General features: G+C 35.2%; 2 protein-coding genes across 2 annotated transcripts in view; both read right to left on the bottom strand.

Annotated features, from left to right (window-relative positions):
* Positions 1 to 7,298, bottom strand: part of zgc:154054 (Alpha-1,3-mannosyl-glycoprotein 4-beta-N-acetylglucosaminyltransferase B-like) — a 69,447-nt gene extending 62,149 nt beyond the window's left edge. The window contains exons 1-2 of the mRNA XM_056472222.1: positions 7,029 to 7,298; positions 973 to 1,125 (exon numbers count right to left, since the gene is read on the bottom strand). Coding sequence (XP_056328197.1) covers positions 973 to 1,125; positions 7,029 to 7,113 — 238 coding nt within the window. The 5' untranslated portion in view covers positions 7,114 to 7,298. The remainder of the gene's footprint in view (positions 1 to 972; positions 1,126 to 7,028) is intronic.
* A 5,636-nt stretch (positions 7,299 to 12,934) lies between these two features.
* Positions 12,935 to 22,922, bottom strand: LOC130240387 (saxitoxin and tetrodotoxin-binding protein 2). Its single transcript, XM_056471870.1, has 6 exons — positions 22,809 to 22,922; positions 19,943 to 20,085; positions 17,859 to 17,923; positions 17,664 to 17,774; positions 15,066 to 15,170; positions 12,935 to 13,057 (listed from the first exon to the last, which is right to left on the bottom strand). The coding sequence occupies exons 1-6, from the start codon at positions 22,908 to 22,910 to the stop codon at positions 13,011 to 13,013; spliced, it is 573 nt and encodes a 190-aa protein (XP_056327845.1). The 5' UTR covers positions 22,911 to 22,922; the 3' UTR covers positions 12,935 to 13,010.
* Positions 22,923 to 23,579: the final 657 nt, after the last annotated feature.

The raw sequence follows: 23,579 nt of genomic DNA, 5'->3' as shown, positions 1-23,579 counted from the left end.
CCGCGTCTATTATGGATCAGCTATGATCGCCACTGCCGTTTATCAGTGTTTAAACCAGGCTTTACTCATCTGTGAAGAGCGCCAGCGCGTAGAGCCAATCGCAGCCCTTTCAGTTGAGCGTGTGACCAATCAAAGGGGAGTAAGAAAGAACTTGTTGCTAGACAGGACTCAGAAAGCGAGCGGGATATTTCTATGCGTTTATTTGCTATAAATGCTCGTATTGCACACGTTTATAAATCTGACTGTTCGTATTAAAGGACAAAATTGTATTACAAATAGTATATAAATATATTTATACATTTTAATACAAGAATTGCTGTGAAGAAAATATAAAACAGTGTACGGAAAGCATCGTCAATGCACCGAGATATCGAAATGAACCGAATCGATGGCATGATAATCGTAACCGAACTGCGAGACCAGTGTAGGTTCACTCCTCTAGTGGTTAGCACTGTCACCTCACAGCAAGAAGTTCGCAGGTTCGAGTCCCAGCTGGGCCAGTTGGCATTTCAGTGTGGAGTTTGCACGTTCTCCCCGTGTTGGCGTGGGTTTCCTCTGGGTGCTCCGGTTTCCCCCACAGTCCAAACATGTGCTATAGGGGAATTGAATAAACTAAATTGGCCGTAGTGTATAAGTGTGGGTGTGAGACTATATGGGTGTTTCCCAGTACTGGGTTGCTGGAAGGGCATTTGCTGCATAAAACATATGCTGGAATAGTTCAATCCGCTGTGGCAACCTCTGAAATAGAGACTAAGCTGAAGGAAAATGAATGAATGTGTGTGTATATGTGTAGGTATACAGTATATTGTTGATTTTCTCTTCTCTTTCCATGCGGTGATTGTGGTAGGGAAGGTGTGATGTACTCCTTTAAATTATAAGTGCAAAAACTCCAAAAAAAGTATTTAAAAATGAATAAAAAAATGTAAATGTGCAAATGACGCTGTCAGTGCAGTCCTAGTGAGCTCTACTGACCTGAGGAGTTGCTGATAGAGAGATTAGACTGAGCAATGCTGCGGTTTTGTAGGTGACCCAGCACCTTCAGCAGCTCCTGTGATAAAACCTCACCGCGCTGCTCTGCTCGCAGTAGCCGCTTATAGACCTCATGCAGCTGCGATGGCACATTGTCTGAAAAAAAGAAAGAGCAGAAATAACCTCAGATTTGAGTTACAGACGTGTAAACACAGCATCATAATCACTGGTATAAAATAACTCATTACAAATTCCCGCACGTCATGATTTTGCCAAGTACGCTGTGATCCTGGATTAACATCTATGTTGATCCTGGAACATCATATCTGTTTGAAAATGTAATCTATACCCATTCCCTAACCCTAAACCCAATCTTAACTGTAAATTACTCACAAAATCAGAGCAGAATAATAGTTGGATATTAATCATGTAGAAGTGCATAAACAGTAAGCCTAAACTGAGCACCAACTGTAAACGTATCGCTTAATTCTGATTGGCTGATTGGAATGTGGCTGCAGGGTGACGCAGTGGGTAGTACATCCGCCTCACAGCAAGAAGGTCGCTGGTTCGAGCCTCAGCTGCGTCAGTTGGCGTTTCTGTGTGGAGTGTGGGTTTCCTCCAGGTACTCCGGTTTCCCACACAAATCCAAAGACATGTGGTATAGGGGATTTGGGTAGACTAAATTGTCCATAGTGTTTATGGATGATTCTGTGATGGGTTGCAGCTGAAAGGGCATCCACTGCGTAAAATATATGCTGGATAAATTGGCGGTTCATTCCACTGTGGCGACCCCTGATTATTAAAGGGACTAAGCCGAAAAGAAAATGAATGAATGATGTTCAAGGATCAACATACATAGATGTTAATCCAGGAACATGTCCTAGTGGGTTAAATCAGGTTGGAGACCAACGCTCACTGCAACCGAGTAGTTTTTCTCAAGAATTGTACACTACTTAGTGGTTTAAAAAATGTGTACTTGAGTAGATTTTTAGTGTTGTATCGGTGCATTTACCAGAATATTTTCCTTCAACATGCAGTCACTGCTTTTGTAAGTTTATTTTTTCTTGTCTATGGTGATTGGCTAGGTAGAATAATCCATTCTGTGATAGGCATGGGACGATAACCGTTTTCAAGGTATACCGTGGTTAGTAAAAGTCAAGGTTTTAAACCCGCCAAAATTTTCTGTAATACCGTTCCTAAGGTACAAGATTTTTTTTATTTACATTTTTTTTTTTTTTTTTTAGGACAACAGTATCTCCAGCAGAAAAAATATCCAAAGATGCTGTTGTAAATTGTAAAGAAATCTGTGTTTTTAAACTAATGAAGACAGCAGAAGTCAATGATTCAGTGTAATCATTTAGCCTGACATGTTTACTGCTCCAAACTATTATAAATCTTTCAAAAAATAAAATATATTGTGATTAAAGGGGAAAAAAGTTGATGGTGCTAGTGGTGTAGTGGTTGGTGCGTAGACACATGCACTCCAGTGCTCACAGCGACCCGAGTTTGATTCCGCGTCGCGGTCCTATGCCAATCCTTCCCCTCTCTCTGCTCCCCACGCTCTCCTGTCAATACTCTCTACTGTCTTATCTAATAAAGGTAAAAACCCCGAAATAAATTATTATAAAAAAGGGGGGAAAAGTTTTAGTTTTTTTACCCAGACATTTAAAAAGAATATATATTTAGAGCAGTAATCACAATACCATGATATTTTTATCCAAGTTATTATACCGTCAGAATCTTATACCGGCCCATGCCTATTCTGTGATCCTGGGAAATTGTGGAAAGCATTCAAGCAGATGCAAATTCATTACACGCAATGATGAAGAGGCTATTTAGACTGAATATCACTGACGTGAAGAAGATGTATGCCAACTGTATGATTGCATATGGCCTTGAGCAATAAATAAATGCATGTTTTCAAATACATGCACAATTTCTAATTACTCTATCAATGCTGTAAGTTTAAAGTGCATCACAGCTAGACCCCCCCCCCCCCCTCCTTTTAACACGTCAACATGCTTTCTGTTGGCTTATCATAGTGCTGTGACTTCAACTTCAGTATGACAATAAGAATGATTTTTATGGTTTCATTTATTGGGTTTATAGTCAAAATAAAATAATTATTTGACATTTATATATGCTTTATACATGCTTTAACGGCTGCGCGGTGGCGCAGTGGGTAGCACGTTTGCCTCACAGCAAGAAGGTCACTGGTTCGAGCTTTGGCTGTGTCAGTTGGCATTTCTGTGTGGAGTTTGCATGTTCTCCCCATGTTGCTGTGGGTTTCCTCAGGGTGCTCTGGTTTCCACAAGTCCAAAAACATGTGGTACAGGTGAATTGGGTAGGCTAAATTGACCGTAGTGTATTGGTTCCAGCTAGAAGGGCATCTGCTGCGTAAAACATATGCTGAATAAGTTGGCGGTTCATTCCGCTGTGGTGACCCCAGATTAATAAAGGCACTAAGCCGAAAAGAAAATGAATGAATGCTTTATGAACTGACTCAGTGTGTGTTCGGAGTTCGCTCCCGTTTTCAGTGTACAACAAACAACTTTAGCAAACAGTTTGTTTCGTTTTAATCCAAGTTTCCAGTAATTATTTGCTGCTAAGAACATATGGGTGCATAATTTATTATTTAATTATGATCTCACATTAAATTAACCTCACATTAATTATAAATGTATGGTCCATGAATGGCAAATAATTAAAATTGCACTGAACAAACACCCTTGAATGAAAATGGCACTCATGTACACTACATTAATAATTTGCATGGTATAAAGTGGAATCATTTTCATAGCGTACTCTCTAGTACTTTAAGAAGCACTACATTTTACTCATACTCTGAGTAGTATTTAAAACAGATACTTTTACTCTATTTGCACTGCATTTTTGACAAGTAATGGTACTTTAACTTGAGTATTCTTTTGCAGTTTCCATATAATGTTGACACTTCAAACTGATTTCTTTGGCTTTCTGCAAACTAAAAATATTCCAAACGCAAACTAAGCTCTATTTCCGAGTACTGGGATGCAGCTGGAAGGGCATCCGCTGCATAAAACATATGCTGGATAAGTTGGCGGTTCATTCCGCTGTGGTGAACGCTGATGAATAAAGGGACTAAGCCAAAGGAAAATGAATGAATGAATGAACTATACCCTATAGCGAGATTGCACAAACTTTTTCTTATGAAGATCAAACTTGATTGAGTGTGGTGGGCCTAAGCTAAATATACCAAACTCTATTCCATTAAAGTTGCCATTGTTGATTTCTTAATTTACTTAATATATCAAAATAACTAGAAAACATTGCTTTATTTTAACTAATGCAGTATATATCTTTTAATTTTACAATGAAATTATTGCAGTTAAAGTGTGTTATAACAGCACAGTGTGTTATTCCAGTATGTTCTGCATTGTCCTCCATCTGTCAAATGACAGTATTTTTCTATTTTAAATTAAAAAATCTGATTCATTTACAAAGATGTAATTGAAATATATCATTCAGATTGCCTTTTTTAGCTCAGCAATAAAAGAATAAAAAAAAGTTGTGTTAAATTAGAAATTACGATTTCTGTTAAAGGCATTCGCTCTGATCCTCCCTATCATTCTCACTCTCTCCTCATATGGGATGGTAGGCCAAATGAAAGTTTACTACACTGTAAAACCCAATAGTCAACAAAGGAAATGAGTGTGGTTAACTCAAGATTTACTGAACATTAATTTGAAAAGAGTTTTGAACTCCGTGTTGAAGGTTATCAGTTATTTAAATACCTCATTACTTCAACTTAAATGGAGTAAGTTCACAGTACTCATATAGATTAGTTTTTTTAACTCAAATTATTTGTTGCAATCGGTTTCCTCAAACGGTTTGAGTTGCCTTAACTTGTTGGGTTTTACAGTACTCAGTTGGTTTGAGTTCTCTTGCTTTATTGGATTTTACTGTGCTCATATTGCTTCATTTACTCAAATGGATTAAGTTCACAGTACTCATTAGGATTTGTTTTTGAACTTTAATGCCTTGTTGCAATCGGTTTCCTCAAACAATTTGACTTCCCTTAACTTTTTAGGTACTGTAAAAGTGCATGGGCCAACTTTAGCCTGCGGGCCCTATGTTTGGGAAGCTCTGCGCTACAGTGTTATCCAATAAGGAAGTTTTGTGGAGTTAATACACATGTTTGTTTATGAGTTATAGAAGTTCCTCTATGGCTTGTTGCATATGATGTTGTTTTTCAACACTCTGACAGGCTGACAGTTTTAAAACTCAGCATTTGGAAACAAGAGTATTAGATTAAGAAAAAGATATTTTACTTCTTAACATCACTCTAAAACAACTGTGACCATCTGTACAGATCAGATGTTTAGATCGAAAGCTGAACGAATTAGGAAATATACTAGTTTACAGGATCTTTTTAATTAAACATATGAGTTTTAATGATCTTTTGAACTTATTAACTGATAATTCAGATGTTTCGATCAAAACTTAATGAAATATACAAATTTTAAGGATATTTTTAACTTAACTCATCATTCAGGTGTTTAGATCAAAAGCTGAACAAAATATAAAAGTTTTAAGGATCTTTTTAACTCATTTAGATGTTTGGACTGAAAGCTGAAAGAAATATACGGGTTTTAACGATCTTTTAACTTGCTAACTCATCATTCAGATGTTTAGATCGAAAGCTGAACGAATTATGAAATATACTAGTTTACAGGATCTTTTTAACTAAACATATAAGTTTTAATGATCTTTTTAACTTATTAACTGATAATTCAGATGTTTCAATTGAAACTGAATGAAATATAAGAATTTTAAGGATCTTTTTAACTCAGTCAGATGTTTAGACTGAAAGCTGAAAGAAATATACAGGTTTTAAGGATCTTGTAACTTGTCAACTCATTCAGATGTTTAGATCGAAAGCTGAACAAAATATAAGAGTTTTAATGATCTTTTAACTTAAAATTCAGATGTTTAGATCAAAAGCTGAATGAAATATACGAATTTTAATAATCTTTTTAACTTAACTCATCATTCAGGTGTTTAGATCAAAAGCTGAACAAAATATAAGAGTTTTAAGGATCTTTTTAACTTATTAACTCATCATTCAGGGATTTAGATCAAAAGCTGAACAAAATATAAGAGTTTTAAGGATCTTTTTAACTTATTAACTCATCATTCAGGTGTTTAGATCAAAAGCTGAACAAAATATAAGAGTTTTAAGGATCTTTTTAACTTATTAACTCATCATTCAGGTCAAAAGCTGAACAAAATATAAGAGTTTTACGGATCTTTTTAACTTAATAACTCATCATTCAGGTCAAAAGCTGAACAAAATATACAAGTTAAGGATCTTTTTAACTCATTCAGATGTTTAGACTGAAAGCTGAAAGAAATATACAGGTTTTAAGGATGTTTTTTAACTTAATAACTTATAATTCAGATCTTTAGATCTAAGGCTGAAACAATTCTAATAGTTTTAAGGATCGTTTTAAGTTATTAACTCATCATTCAGACGTTTACATCGAAAACTGAACAAAATATACGAGTTTTAATAATCTTTTAAACTTATTAACTCATCATTTAGTTGTTTAGATCAAAAGCTGAACAAAAATAAGTTTTAATTATCTTTTTAACTTATCATTCAGAGAAAATATACGACTTTTAAGGATCTTGGTAACTTATTAACTTATCATTCAGATATTTTGATCGAATCCTGAACAAAATATACTTATTAATATGTCTTTTTCATCCTTTTTAAATGCTTTTTTAACCAAAACATATTCAGTATATTAAATAAATAAAGTCTGGTTGTGTAATCATCCCCAATATAACATAAAATATAAAGTAAAATGTAAATAAGTCTAAATCTGAAATGATAACAGACTTAAAGTTGTACGTTAATGTGGGAACTTTACCAATTTAAAAAACAACAGAGTGTCTATTTAATAAACTGACACATAAAACGACAATAACAACATAAATACTAAATAAAATAGCAATAATATTGAATGTAATCAACCAATAGCTACTGGGATTAATGTACAGGTATCCACACTCACCTGGTCTGGACGTGTGTCTGAATGTTAACATCAACATACACACAAACCCCGCGATAAATAAAAATTTTCCATTCCAGAGCCTCATTTCACCTCATTCCTCAGAAATACACGCAAACTCCCCAAGAAGACACGACACAACAACAGCAGCCGCGTCTAAACGAGCTGGACTGATGTCCGCATTTGACGAGAGCCCTTGTAAAATGACTCCTACTTTCTCCAACGCAAACTAGCAGAACTCATTGTGTTGAAATGTGCTGTCAGCTGATGCCTTGACACCGCACGAGGAACTTGGTTAAAAAATAATCCACTCACACCTTCAAACCGCAGCGGCGCCTTCCTCCACCTGTCCTGCTCATGAATATTCATCTGGCTTATTAATATTCATGAGGGTGTTGCTGCCGCTGGTTGGCTGGTGCTGGTTTTAATTTGTGTTTTTGTTTGTGCGACTGTAAAATGATGATGAAAGGATATATTAATGAATATTATATTATATTATATTATATTATATTATATTATATTATATTATATTATATTATATTATATTATATTATATTATATTATATTATATTATATTATATTATATTATATTATTTATATTATTTATATTATATTATTTATATTATATTATATTATATTATTTATATTATATTATATTATATTATTTATATTATATTATATTATATTATTTATATTATATTATATTATATTATTTATATTATATTATATTATATTATATTATATTATATTATATTATATTATATTATATTATATTATATTATTTATATTATATTATATTATTTTATATTATATTATATTATATTATTTATATTATATTATATTATTTTATATTATATTATTTATATTATATTATATTATATTATATTATATTATATTATATTATATTATATTATTTATATTATATTATATTATATTATATTATTTATATTATTTATATTATATTATTTATATTATTTATATTATATTATATTATATTATATTATATTATATTATATTATATTATATTATATTATATTATATTATTTATATTATATTATTTATATTATATTATATTATATTATATTATATTATATTATATTATATTATATTATTTATATTATATTATTTATATTATATTATTTATATTATATTATATTATATTATATTATATTATATTATATTATATTATATTATATTATATTATATTATTTATATTATATTATATTATATTATATTATACTAATTCTTTGCTTCGTTATTTTAAGTGATTATACTAAAGAATAGCTAGAGAAATAAAGTACTACTTTTTATACATTAAACCAATTTACAAACAAACAACTAGACTTTCCATAACAGCGGCAGTAGTTCAAATAATGTGATTATACTACATTTTTAATTAGCAGAAAATTATTGCAGACAAATAGGTTAAAAGGATTGCTGTAACGTATTACAATGTAAATTATATGTCAATAAGTCAAGTGTTTCTAAATAGACCCGACAAGATTTTTGTTACGTAATATAGTTACATTAATAATCAACCTTCAGTTTAGCATTTTCCCTTTCACCCAACATTCATGAAATTTATTTAATTATTAATTATTTATATTTTAATGAATACAGGGATTTGAGGATTTTTATATACATTTTATTTATTTATTTGCATATTTATTCATTTATTGTTTTATTTATGCAGGAATATATGGATTTATTCAGCCTACTCATTTATTTGCTTATTTGTGTGTTTATTTATTTATTGAATATGAATTATAATTGCCTATATATTTATGAATTATAATTGTAGCCTAGGTCATGCAGTATTTCTTTGTAGCTTAAGACAAATAAATCAACAAGACACATTTTAATGCATAAAGCGAATTTAAAGCTACACATTTTTAAACTGTATCAAAAGTGTTTGACCTTAAAATGTATATGCTTATGTGAAAAAATAAAATTAATTTGCATGTTTTTGTGTCGTTAAATTGAATTACTGGACCTAAACATAGGAGCTTAGTAAATAAAAGAAAAGGTAAGAGATTTTACATGTGGAGTTGTCATTGTCTAAATACACACATTTATATGAATGTAATATTTAAATAAGGGATGAGCTCTTGTTTTATGACTGATTATTGTGTGTGAAGGGTGACATCTAGTGTCGTGAGTCTCTAACAACAAGGTCCTCAATGGTTTGCACAGGAATCCATAGAAATTTCTAATACACAAGTATTTAAAATTAAATTAAATTAAATTAAATTAAATTAAATTAAATTAAATTAAATTAAATTAAATTAAATTAAATTAAATTAAATTAAATTAAATTAAATTAAGTTAAATTAAATTAAATTGTTTGTTAATTAATTTATTTATTTACACTATAGCAAGATTCTTTTGACTATCAAAATGTTCTTTATACTAAGAAACAAATATTTATTTAAAGAACTGTGTAATTCATGCAAAGTTCGTCACATTTCTATGATCTGACCATTAACATGTTGGCATGTTTTTGCATGTTATTTTCTGCCTTTTTGTTTCCTCTCTCATATAATCATACGTTTTATTTTCTTCTATCATGATTATGTGTGACACATCTTTAATTGTTTTTAAAAGTTGTAGAGACTTTAAGGAGACCAGAATGCCAAAGGAAAGCACCACAAAGGCTTAATTTGTAGAGTATAGATAACAAGTCAGTAGTTAGCCTTAAGGGGGTGTGAAAAATTACATTGAGTTGGGTTGACTCTTAGGAGGGAGATGTGATGATGTTAGGTTATTATTACTTAAATTAAGGGTTATATGTTTTTGTGTTGTACTGCCTCTTTAAGGGACGCAAGCACTCTGAGTAAGGCATGCCTGTGTAATCATCATTTTACAGTCTATGGTTGTCACGCTGTGTTAAGGAAGTATGGCTGTAGTAATAAGCACACCGTTCGTCTAAGCATTGTCTGGCCTCCAATTATTACAAAAGTGTTTGTAAAAAAAGTGCAATAATTTAGATGTTTTTTAAGTTCGTTTTGATCTCAATTCAATTCACGTTTATTTTATACAAAAGGTGCACATCATTACACTACAGTCAAAATGAGAAAAGTTAAAGAGTTGTGTAAACAGTTGGCAGCATATAAACACAATACTGTATACCTGCAGATTTACTGTTTATTTATTTACTGTCACAGTAAAATAATAACTGCAATTATAATGTAAAAATACTTTCATGTCAAAAGCATCACTGCAATATCAGACACCACCCGTGAGAACACAGCACAGTTAACGTTAACAGATTTATTCATGTCAAACAGTGCGTGCAGGGCTGGTGAGCGGTTCGTCCGTGTATCTTTTGGTCACTCAGTGAGGTATATGCCGAAGTATGCTAATAGGACTTTTAATTTGCCAGTAACCTGGGTTAATTGTTTCCGGTCAATTGTATGCTAATGCAAATTCGGCGCGTTTAAGGTCTGTTATCTTTAAAAAGCAGCGATCTCCACTGGCTAAGTGATATCCGATATAAAGTCGGTCTCAGATTGTACAGGAAGCACTACATTAAATAACATTTTCCCTGCCATGTCTTTATAATATGAGCATTCATTTTACCCCAGTGTATTCAATGGAGCTTCTGCGCTAGCCTGCCGATTCTGACGGCCGCGTGCGAGTAAACGGCTTTTTGTCTCGTTTTACGCTTGAGCAACTAAATAAATGCCAAAGTCTGTTTAACTGATTGTATTTGAGTTGCATTAAAACATCGATGCTGTAAAAGGAACCGTATAAAATGGAAAAAACCTCACAATAGCAGGTCACCGGAAGTTTATCAGTATGGGAAACACACTAGCTTGGCATATACCCTATTATGTTATAAAAATGTCTTTTCTCATGATAACGGGATTTCGTTGAGACATATTTTCCACACACATGCATATATTTTTTGCCTGTTAGTTTTGATTAGTGTTGATTTCAAATGCAATAAATCTGTTTATAAAACTTGTAGTAACAGTGCGATAATTGGTGGGTGCCACTAAATTTTGGCTGGTGCGCCTAAATTGAAAAAGTTAGGAGCACCAGAGCTACCAAGCAAAATTGTTAATTTAGAGCCCTACAATGTATAGTAAATATAGTTAAAATATTGTGAACAGCTTAAAATAAAGTTATTTTTATTGTTTGGATATGCTTCAGTAGTGGGGGTTGCGAGTTCTTGACGATCTTACATTGGGGGTCGCTGGTTTAAAAGTTTGAGAACCACTGATCTAGAGCACCAGACATCATGAGTGTTCACTGAACTGTTTTCTCGCAATATAGGCGTTTGTATGTACAAATAGCCTGAAAATCAAATTCGATGTGTAGTTTGACGTCTGAAATAGCTAATCAGAGGATACTGGATGTGAGAATAGTGTACACTAAAACTTAGTGTATTTTATTAATAAATTAGATGTAATTTGAATAAATACATGAATGACTGAAGGATGTATTACACAAACTAACATTACTGCAAAAGTTGACCCCCACCGATCGTCAATGAATTCATTCATTCATTCATTCATTCATTCATTCATTCATTCATATATTCATTCATTCATTTTTCTTTCAGCTTAGTCCCTTATTTATCAGGGGTCGCCACAGTGGAATGATCTGCCAACTATTCCGGCATATGTTTTACACAGCGGATGCCCTTCCAGCTGAAACCCAGTACTGGCAAACACCCATACACTCATTCACACACACACTCATACACTATGCCCAATTTGGTGTAGTAAAAATACAGAACAATCATAATTATTTATTTAGAGTGTGCTTGACATTTACAGTCTTACTGGCAACCAAAATTAGCAGTATATTTTACAGTAAATGTTTCAGTTTGCATTGTTGACTTTTTTAACTGTACAAATAATACATTAACATATTTCTTTATAAGTATTTACAATTAAGTGGCTTTATTAGTAACAAAAACCAAATATGAATTGGTTGTTATCTGGGTGCAAATTACAGGGGGATAGACCCTCCCTAGTTAATGCTTGATCCCCCCTGAAAGACATCAACGAACGAACGATGTATGGGTGTGGGGGGTGGGGGTTCAGCTCTTTAATACTGTGAAATAGTTCACTGTATTTTAAATAATAATGTTAATAATTGAAATAATAATATAAATACACTTGACCTTCACTATAACAGTTCACTCATTTTCTTTTCAGCTTAGTCCCCTTATTAATCAGGGGTCGCCACAGCAGAATGAACAGCCAATTTATCCAGCACATGTTTTACGTATGGGTGTTTCCATCACTGGGAAACACCCACACTACAATACAGACGCTACAGACAATTTTAGCATACCCAATTAACTAATACCACATGTCTTTGGACTGTGGGGGAAACCGGAGCACCCGGAAGTAACCCACGCGAACATGGGGAGAACATGCAAACTCCACACAGAAACGCCAACTGACCCAGCCGAGGCTCGAACCAGTGACCTACCTACTGCGCCACCGCGTCGCTATAACAGTTCACACCATTGCAAATGCATAACCATGCCAATCAGTCTGTGCCAGAAAAAAAATCATTCAACAACCTGAAACTGGCAGATCTAGAGCACCAGACATTGTAAGTGTTTACAAGGCGTTTGCATGTACAAATAACCTGAAAATCAAAATAGATGTGTAGTTTGACGTCTGAAATAGCTAATCAGAGGATACTGTATGTCAGAATACACTAAATATTCATCAAAACACTGAAAACTTAGTGTATTTTATTAATAATAAAGTAGATGTAATTTGAATAAATACATAAATGACTGAAGGATGTATTACACAAACTAACATTACTGCAAAAGTTGACCCCCACCGATTGTCAATGTTTAATTCGCACACTGGTTGTTATTCCTAAATAAAACAAACACAAAGAGATTAATAATATTAACAATGACATTTATTTAATTTCTCTTTTCTTTTTGTGTTTGTACTAATTCAGATGCAAAAAAGCAGCCTTTTATTATTGAACTGATCGGTCCAAGCTTCAAGGTTTCTGGACAGATGAGCTGTCTTTGGCAACACGACAGAATTCTGCAATGAGAGACAAAACAGATAAAAATGAGATATTAAAGGAAAATACTTTACATAACAAGTGAAATCAGCGAATCGGTTTAATAGAAACATTGCACAGCTTCTGGTGTAAATTATTATATGACTCCACAACGAGACTTCCTGTTTTGGCCTTATAACAGTGTAAATTATAACAGTGATTTTAAGTTCATTTAAAGCAGATTTAATAGAATTTAAGTGTGCACTTATGTAACTTTTGTGATTCAGATTAACAAATATATTTAAGTGAAAATAAAAAAATAAGTAATGATTAAATACATAATTAAATAATTAAATAAATAAACTAAAACAAATAAATAAAAAACATATATAATATTAAAACAGGGGTGACATGGTGGCTCAGTGGTTAGCACTGTCGCCTCACAGCAAGAAGGTCACTGCTTCGAGTCCCAGCTGGGTCAGTTGGCATTTCTGTGTGGAGTTTGCATGTTCTCCCCATATTGCTGTGGGTTTCCTCCGGGTGCTCCGGTTTCCCCCACAGTCCAAACACATGTGCTATAGGGGAACTGGGTAAGTAAACTGGCCGTAGTGTATGAGTGTGTCTGTGAATGAGTGTATGTGTGTTTCCAAGTACTGGGTTGCAGCTGGAAGGGCATCCGCTGCGTAAAACATGTGCTGGATAAGTTGGCAGTTCATTCTGCTGTGGCGATCCTTGATGAATAAACAGACCAAGCCCAATGAAAATGAATGAATGAATATTAAAACAAATATATAAATCTGTACAAATACTAAGCTTAAGTTAACTCTTTGTTGAACCTATAATCAATTTTATTCAGTTAATTCGCTTGCATTAATATAGTCATTAATATACTGTAGTCATAAATCTTCTCTAATAAACAGTCAATAATTATTGGAATGTAATGTGTATTTATATTGCACATTTATCGTGTATGGCCATACACCCAAAGCTCTTCACAATCATGAGGGGGGTCTCTCCACACCACCACCTGTGTGCAGCATCCACTTGGATGATGTGACGGCAGCCACAGGACAACGGCGCCAGTGCGCTCACCACACACCAGCTATAGGTGAAGTGGAGAGACATTGATAGAGCCAATTCAGTGGATGGGAATGATTGGGAGGCCATGATGGATAAGGGCAGATGGAGGAAATTTGGCCAGGACACCGGGGTTACACCCCTACTCTTTATTGGAAGTGCCATGAGATTTGTAATGACCACAGAGAGTCAGGACCTCGGTTTGATGTCTCATCCGAAAGACAGTGCCCACTGACAGTATAGTGCCCCCTTCACTTTACTGGGGCATTAGGACTCACAGACCGTAGGTTGAGCGCCCCCTGCTGGCCTCACTAACACCACTTCCAACAGCAACCTAGTTTTCCCATGTGGTCTCCCATCCAGGTACTGACCAGGCCCAGCCCTGCTTAGCTTCAGTGCGCTTCAATACTGTGTCATCAGTATTGTGAGCATCTAAACCATCTTTTTGTGCTATACTTCATGCTATAATCCTGTTTTATCCAGATCTAAACTAAAATCTCAGTTTAAAATTACATTTAAACATTTAAATACTTTAGTACTTTAATAGTTTGTTAGATGTTAGTATCAGTGCTAATTTTACTGATGTCTATATGCTAGTGTGCTCCAAAACAGTGACAAAATTCAAAATTTCATTGATATAGACATATAAAGTTTGTCACTTCCGCCTAAATAGATCAACTATTTTATTCAGGTCACCTCATACTTCAGTTTCTCATCAAATCTTCTGACCAATCAAATGCTCTCTAGTATCTGACATGCCCCGCCCCCTTCAAGACACTACTCATTTGATGCGCTTGAGCTCAACCACTCTCACTGGCAGAGCTGTGATCAAATCTAAAAGCTATTGGCTGTTTTTTAAAAGGGGGAGGAGCTACTCTATGTCCCACCCTCTGTTCATGTTTCAGATGAGATTACATCAAACACTGAATAAAAATGCGCATGTAAAGTACTTCATGTGACCTTTAAACTGACCTGTTACTCCATCATAAGTGTACTGCTCTTCAGATTTGAACCCGAGACACTCGGCTCGCTTCCAGTACATGTCTACATCCACCTCTTCTGCTTTACTGTCTCTTTCTGCAGGGAGAAACACATGCATTTAAGTTGAAAATAAAACATTCAGCTTTTTTTTTTTTAAATAGACTGACAGTGTATTTACTGTGGGGGAAATAAGTATTGAACACGTCACATTTTTCTCAGAAAACTTATTTCTAAAGGCGCTGTTGACTTTGGTGTTGGTGATGTTGGTGACAACCAAAGAAATCCAAAAATGCAAAGAAAACAAATCTAATTAGCTTACAGATAAAGTTATGCATGATAAAATGAAATGACACAGGGAAAAAGTATTGAACACATGAAGAAAGGGCAGTGAAAGCCCAGACAGCAGCTGAAATCTCTCAGTAGTTCTTCAGCGACCCTCAGCCCTTCCTCAGTGTAAATGAAAATCAGCTGCTTCAGTTCAACATCTACATCAGCAGGAGGATGAAGATAAACTCAGGGTGGACATTTCAGCAAGACAATGATCCAAAACACAGCCAAGGATGCTTTCAGAGAAAGAAAATCAAGCTGTAGAATGGCCCAGCCAATCACCTGACCTGAATCTAATAATAAATACAAAGTAAAGCTCAGATTTGATAGACGAGACCCACAGAACCATCAAGTTTTTTACACTCTGTGGAAGTCTGAGAAAAACTCACACCTGAGAAATTCACGTGACTTCATTCTCCATATGAGAGGCGTCCTAAAGCTGCCATCATCAAAAAAGCCTTTTATATAAAGTATTAAATACGCTTCAGTAGTTCAGCACTCTCTCCTTGTTCAGTTTTATTGGTTAAAAATACCGACTGCTGGGAAGTTGTATGGTGCATTCATTCATTTACTCATTTTCTTTTGGCTTAGTTCCTGATTTAGCACAGCAGAATGAACCGCCAACTCATTCATTCATCCATTTTCTTTTCAGCTTAGTCCCTTTATTAATCTGGGGTCGCCACAGCGGAATGAACCGCCAACTTATCCAGCACGTTTTTACGCAGCGGATGCCCTTCCAGCCGCAACCCATCTCTGGGAAACATCCACACACACACACTTATACACTACGGACATGTTAGCTTACCCAATTCACCTGTACTGCATGTCTTTGGACTGTGGGGGAAACCGGAGCACCCGGAGGAAACCCACGCGAACGCAGGGAGAACATGCAAACTCCACACAGAAACGCTGAGGCTCGAACCAGCGACCCAGCGACTTTCTTGCCGTGAGGCAACAGCACTACCTGCACCACTGCATCGCTCTGAACTGCCAACTACTCTGGCATATGTTTTATGCAGCGGATACCCTTCTAGCTGCAACCCAGTACTGGGAAACACCCATACACTCTCAAATTCACACACACACACTCATACTACGGCCAATTTAGTTCATCCAATGGGCTATAGGTACAGTGTTTTTCAGCCAAAAAAGGAGAAACAGTTGATACGACGATTTTTAATTTAATAAGGTTCATTTTACAACATCAATGATGTAATGTAATTAAAATATAATCGCTTTAATAGACTTTTAATTGCATTTAATTATTTGTTGAAGTGTAAAATGAGACTAGTGACGTCAGTAACAGCAGGCCAGCACAGTAACTCCATTGAAAATACTGGGGTAAAATAAATTTCCATGTTTTAAAGACATGGCATGGAGAAATAAAATTGAATGCAGTGCTTATTGTCCGGTCTGAGACCCACTTTATATCATATATCAATCAGGCAGTGAAGATCACTGAGTTTGAAAGAAATCAGATCTTAAAAGTGGCGATTTTATATTGGCACGACAGTTCACCAGAGCTGGTAACCATTGACTTTCATAGTATTTGTTTTTCCTACTTTGAATGTCAATGGTTACACCTATCTAACATTTTTCAAAAAAACTTCTTTTGAGTTCAACACAAACAGGAAGCTCATAAAAGTTCACAGCAGGCACACAACATCATAAGACGTTAATATTAGGTTAGATTTGGGTCGTGACGTCAGGTGACTAAAATTGAATGTCTAGTCAGCATCTAAGGACAACGTTATTTTGATGTCCAATAACGACGTCAAATGATGTTGATATTTGGTTGATTTTAGATTTTAAACCAACGCTGAGCCAACATCTTAAACCAATGACATACAGACGTCAAATACTGACATTTATTCGTCATGTATGACAACCAAAATCCAACGTCTGATAGACGTCAAATTGGCAACGTCCACACAATGTCAAGCTGTGACATCATTTGAGGCTGATATTTGGTTGATTTTAGGTTTGACGTCGGCCTGACGAAGGATTCTGACGTCACAACGTTGGGGTATAACATCAATCTGACTTCATGATGGCGTCCTGTGCCTGCTGGGTTTGCTATCTGTTTAAATGCTTAACTTTTTTTGTTATGGCTAATATAGTATAATACATTGACGTAAGGGGTTAAATTTAAGCATGTGACAAAAGACAGAAAAGTAAATGCCTTTGGAAATCAGTTTTCAGGTCCTTAAAGCAACATGTCATTTCTGAAGATGCATGTGTCTGGTGATGTTTGTGACTTACTGAAAAAGTACAGCGTCTTAATGGTCTCGTTTCGGAATTGACTGACGAAGCTTATGGTGAGACAGTCAGGACAGGACTGCAAAAACTTTCCCTCTGATAATGTGCCGTTTTCTGGAGAGCAAACAGCAGGATGAGATTCATTAGTGCTCAGAACTCAATTTTAACTGTCTGCAAGAAATAGCTTTGATAACTTACTGTAGGAATAAATGGTATTGTCTTTAATAGTTGCGTTGATGGTGCTAAATTCACACTTTCCATTTCTGAGAGGGAGAGAAGTCAGATTCAGACTGACAGTCATAATCAGTGTTGTGGAAAGTTGCTTTTAAAAGTAATGCATTACAATCTCCGGTTACTTCTTTGAAGGTTCAAGACATCCTGGAGTACATTTTTGGAAATATTAACAGGTTTGTTGAGCATCAGTTAAGACAACGTTGGCACCTTTCAGCTTTAATTGTGGGTAAAACAGGATAATTTGGAGCTTTTGTCAGCTAATTTCATCTTCCGGGATTAAAATAATTTTGGGTCAAGATCAAAAATCGGTGATGTAGCGTAAATCTGCTAGTGGAGTGATGATGCATCGGTTCTCATTAATATTCATAGCGGAGTTTACTTATGCTATGTGGAGACCCTGCTTCTTAATTATTTATGAGAGCACGTGCTTTCCGAAAGCATGGCAGACCAGCCAAGCTGTGAGACCCGATGACTGGGTGAGACGTATGTGTTTGTTTCCTTGATCCACGGCGTTTTTCCTCGCGATTTAGTCAGGGCTGATACAGCAAAGCATTTTTGTCGAGAGAGCTGTACGAGAATTTGCTGACTTTGTCTTTTATCAGTTGAGTTTGTTACCATTCAGACACATCGCCTACATCCGTGCTGCTGTGTTCGCCTATATGTGTAAAATCCTCCAGATTACCGGCAGGGTTAATGGTTGAAATAGACAAGGAAGAGACCTGCTGCACTGCTCCACTGTGTCTGCATTCAGACCCGTAGATTGAGGAGGAGAGAAGTCCTTTATTTAAACCTGATTATCTTTATAATGATAGAACAAATTGTGGTAATCCACGTTCATCTCGAAGCATTTTTAGAAAAGACTTGAACTGAAAGAGGGGGGTTTCATGGCCCGTTAAAAAGTACTAAATACTAACTATACTCTACATACTAGTGTGAAGTATGTGCATAAATATAAAAACGATTTCAACTTGACAGCTCCAACATATAATTTGTTAGTGTTTTTCTATGCTAATTGACTTTAATTTAAAATGTGAGTAATCCTGTGGCCTTGAAATGAAGTAAATGATGAGCATCAGTGGTGTAGTGCTTAAAAAAAAAGTGGTGTACTATTAACCCCCCAACCCGCCCATGCTGTTTTAGCATTTTACCTGAACGTTTCAGCGAGACATCATTCAGTTGACTTTTTCTCACAGCTTCTGAGGTTGTCAGGGGGCGGGGAATGGCGCAAAATATAAACAAAAATGCACCAATTGCAACAAATTAAGATGAGAGTAAAAAAAAAAAACCATTTGGTATACAGTTAAGGGATGCGAATATACGTAAATTAGGCAAGTCTAATCAGCAAAACAAGTGAGTATACACTGAAAAAAATTACTCAAAGATGATTCCTTGGATTTACTCAATTTTTTACGTTAAGTGGTTGTAAACAATTTATTTGGGCTGAATTTAAACAAACAAATTAAGTTAAACATTGCTCAATTTAATTTGTTTGTTTAAATTTAACACAAATAAATTGTTTGCAACAGTTTTGCATGCAACACTTTATTCAGTGTACCGAGGGTATACGCAATTAATAATCCTCAAAAGTCGTAATACCCAAACAGCTAGTGGAAACAAAGTAGGCATACTGAGTAATACGTGCGTATTGCCCCGACTACACCACTGATGAGCATAAATATAAAAATTAAATCAATTCAACAGTTCCAAGTTTCAGTTTGTCAATGTTTTTCTACATTAATCGGCTTAAGAAAAGTGACTAAAATGGTTGCCATAAAATTAAGTAAACAACATGCATAAATATACCTTAACAGCTCATCATATGCATGTTTTTTTCTAATCTTGCAGCTTGTTTGAGCTCTCTCAGTGCACATAGTAAACAACAAAGTAACTCATTATTTATTAAAAGATGATTTTAGATAAAACAGCAATTAAAAAGTAATGTTTTACTTTACTAGTTACTAGAAAAGTAACTTGGGTTACTTGTAATGCATTACCCCAGCACTGTTCATAATGATGGCATTTATTGGGTTTGGCGCAGTCATTCTTACAGCATGTTTCCTTGACTCAGAGTCACAGTGTTTTCCAGAGCACTTGGCCCAAACTCAATCCAGGAGCTGTTTACCGTCTTCAGGATCTGCGTGAATAACTGATGATCTGCTATACCTTTATGAAAGATCCATTTACCCATAATCTGTTCAGAAGAAAACACCAGTTTTAGCATCTTGAGGTGTAATTAGATTTAATATGAAACAACACTTGAGCTGAACTACAGAAATACAAAATTATCAGTGCTCCTAAATCTTTATATAAATATACAGTATATATACATATTTCCCAAATAGTTTTAATAACTAATTAACAACTGTTCACTAGTTAATAAGACACTAGTAAAGTGTAATTGAAAGTTAATTACGTTAACTAGGCATGTTATGTTAATTAGGTCAGTCATTCATTTGTTTTGTAACCTATCAAATTCTTAAGGAGGCTAATAATATTGACCATTTTTACTTTTTATTCTGTCATTTTACTTATTTATTCCAGACAAATCTAAATAAATAAATGGAAGTGTAAAAAAATCTGGGTTTATACTTATTGGGAACCTATTTTATCATATTGTAAATTTATTCATTCATTCATTTTCTTTTCGGCTTAGTCCCTTTATTCATCATGTGTCGCCACAGCAGAATGAACCATCAACTTATCCAGCATATGTTTTACGCAGTGGATGCCATTCCAGCTGCAACCCATCATTGGGAAACATCCATACACTCTTGCATTAACAAACATACACTACGGCTAATTTAGCTTACCCAATTCACCTATAGCACATGTCTTTAGACTGTGGGGAAAACCGGAGCACCAAGAGGAAAGCCACGTCAACACGGGGGAGAACATGCACACTCCACAAAGAAATGCCAACTGACTCAGCCGAGGCTCGAACCAGCAACCTTCTTGCTGTGAGGCAATCATGCTACCCACTGCGCCGCTGTGATGTCATTAGTCATATTGTAAATTCATTCATTCATTTATTTTCTTTTCAGCTTAGTCCCTTTTTTAATCTGGGGTTGCCACAGCAGAATGAACCGCCATTCTATCCAGCATATGTTTTACGCAGCGGATGCCCTTCCAGCTGCAACCCATCGCTGGGAAACATCCATACACAATCACACACATACACTACGGACAATTTAGCCTACCCAATTCACCTGTACCACAGGTTTTTTTGGACTTGTGGGGGAAACCGGAGCACCCGGAAGAAACACACGCCAACACGGGGAGAACATGCAAACTCCATACAGAAACGCCAACTGACTGAGCCGGCTTCGAACCAGAGACCTTCTTGCTGTGAGGAGATCGTGCTTAATTATATTGTAAATATTTGAAAAAAATTACCCAGCCGTAAAATAATCTGTATATCTCTATAAATCTGTATATTGGTGTTTTGTTTTCAATGTAGCTTGTCCAGAATTTTTTCTTCCCCATTTTATTTGTGATTTTTATTATTTTATTTACTAAATTTTTGATCATCATCACTGTTATGTTATGACATGCATGACTCCAGACTATGTAACTATTGTATCTGACCCTAATTATTTTGTGAAGTTGCCTTGGGATGGTCAGGTCTTTATGGTTTGGGATGTTTAAACAAAAATAGAAAGGAAACGTAATTTTTATTGTTTTATTGTATATAAACACTCTTTTCCTTCAATAATAAAAAATAAAAACAAAACAGACGACAATAAATAAATAAAAAAAACTCATTTTGGAATATATTTGGAAAAAAATAGGTAAAATAAAATATAAAAAAATATATACAGTTGAAGTCAGAATTATTAGCCCCCTTTTGGATTTTTTTTCTTTTTTAAATATTTCCCAAATGATGTTTAACAGAGCAAGGAAATTTTCACAGTATGTCTGATAATATTTTTTCTTCTGGAGAAAGTCTTAATTGTTTTATTTTGGCTAGAATAAAAGCAGTTTTTAATTTTTTATGAACCATTTTAAGGTCAATATTATTAGCCCTTTTAGATTTTTTTGATAGTCTACAGCAGTGTTTCCCAACCCTGTTCCTGAAGGCACACCAACAGTACACATTTTCAACCTCTCCCTAATCAAACACACCTGAACCAACTCATCAGAAGATTAGAAGAGACTCCTACACCTGAAGTTAATGGGTCAGATAAGGGAGAAATTCAAAATATGTACTGTTGGTGTGCCTCCAGGAACAGTGTTGGGAAACACTGATCTACAGAGCAAAGCATCGTTATACAATAACTTGCGTAATTACCCTAACCTGCCTAGTTAACCTAATTAACCTAGTTAAGCCTTTATATGTCACTTTAAGCTGTATAGAAGTGTCTTGAAGAATATCTAGTCTAATATTATTTACTGTCATCATGGCAAAGATAAAATAAATCAGTTATTAGAGATGAGTTATTAAAACTATTATGATTAGAAATGTGTTGAAGAAATCTGCTCTTCGTTAAACAGAAATTGCGAAAAAATAAACAGGGGGGCGAATAATACAGAGGTCACCACAGCGGAATGAACCAGCAACTATTCCAGCATGTGTTTAACACAGAGGATGCCCTTCCAGCAACAACTTATTACTGGGAAACACCCATACATGGTCTCACATTCACACACACATATGCTAAAGACAATTTAGTTTATTCAATTCCCCCATAGCGCATGTGTTTGGACTGTGAGGGAAACCGGAGAACCCGGAAGAAACCCACGCCAACACAGGGAGAACATGCAGACTCCACACAGAAATGGCAGCCTACCTAGTCGGGACTTGAAGCAGTGACCTTCTTGCTGTGAGGCCATAGTGCTTACCACAGAGCCACCGTGCCGCTCCCCACCCCAAATATATATATATGATTTTGTTTTCAACATAAAAAATGCACTCACGCTTTTGTAGTCGTCCTCCAGGCTCCGTGGTTTTGTGAGCTCCTCACAGTCTGGCAGAGTCCCAAACAGACCCAGAGCAGCCAAAGCCATAAAAGCAGCCATTATAGCAGCAGAAATATGATGTACAAAAATTATACTGCAGCTCCAGAGGAAACAAGAGCTTATATACAACTGCTTATCACATATCAACACGTGGACTTTCTGAAGTGATGCAACAGTGGTTGTTTTCTTAGTCCAGTGCCAGTAAAGTGAAATGAATGAAGTTGGTAAAATTGTGGATTTAAAGGACCAGGGAATTCCTGCTGGTGACACAACATGACAAATAAATAATGTCTACTTTTGTTGGCGTAGGTTTTGAGTACATGAAAAAAGAAAATAATACACCATGAAGTTTACATAAAATATATTGAAGCATATTTAAATTGATTTTTTAAATTGATTTTTTATTTTAATTTGAAGTTGATTGAAGGGTGACGCAGTGGCGCAGTAGGTAGTGCTGTCGCCTCACAGCAAGAAGGTTGCTGGTTCGAGCCTCGGCTGGGTCAGTTGGCATTTCTGTGTGGAGTTTGCATGTTCTCCCTGCATTTGCGTGGGTTTCCTCTGTGTGCTCCGGTTTCCCCCACAGTCCAAAGACATGCGGTGAATTGGGTAAGCTAATTTGTCCGTAGTGTATGTGTGTGTGTGAATAAGTGTATGTGTTTCCCAGTGATGGGTTGCAGCTGGAAGGGCATCCGCTGCGTAAAATAAATGCTGGATAAGTTGGCGGTTCAT

This window comes from Danio aesculapii, chromosome 14 (assembly GCF_903798145.1).
Source record: "Danio aesculapii chromosome 14, fDanAes4.1, whole genome shotgun sequence".
Lineage (NCBI taxonomy): Eukaryota > Metazoa > Chordata > Actinopteri > Cypriniformes > Danionidae > Danio > Danio aesculapii.
Note: the sequence above shows the minus strand (reverse complement) of the source record. Positions and strands in the feature narration are given on the sequence as shown.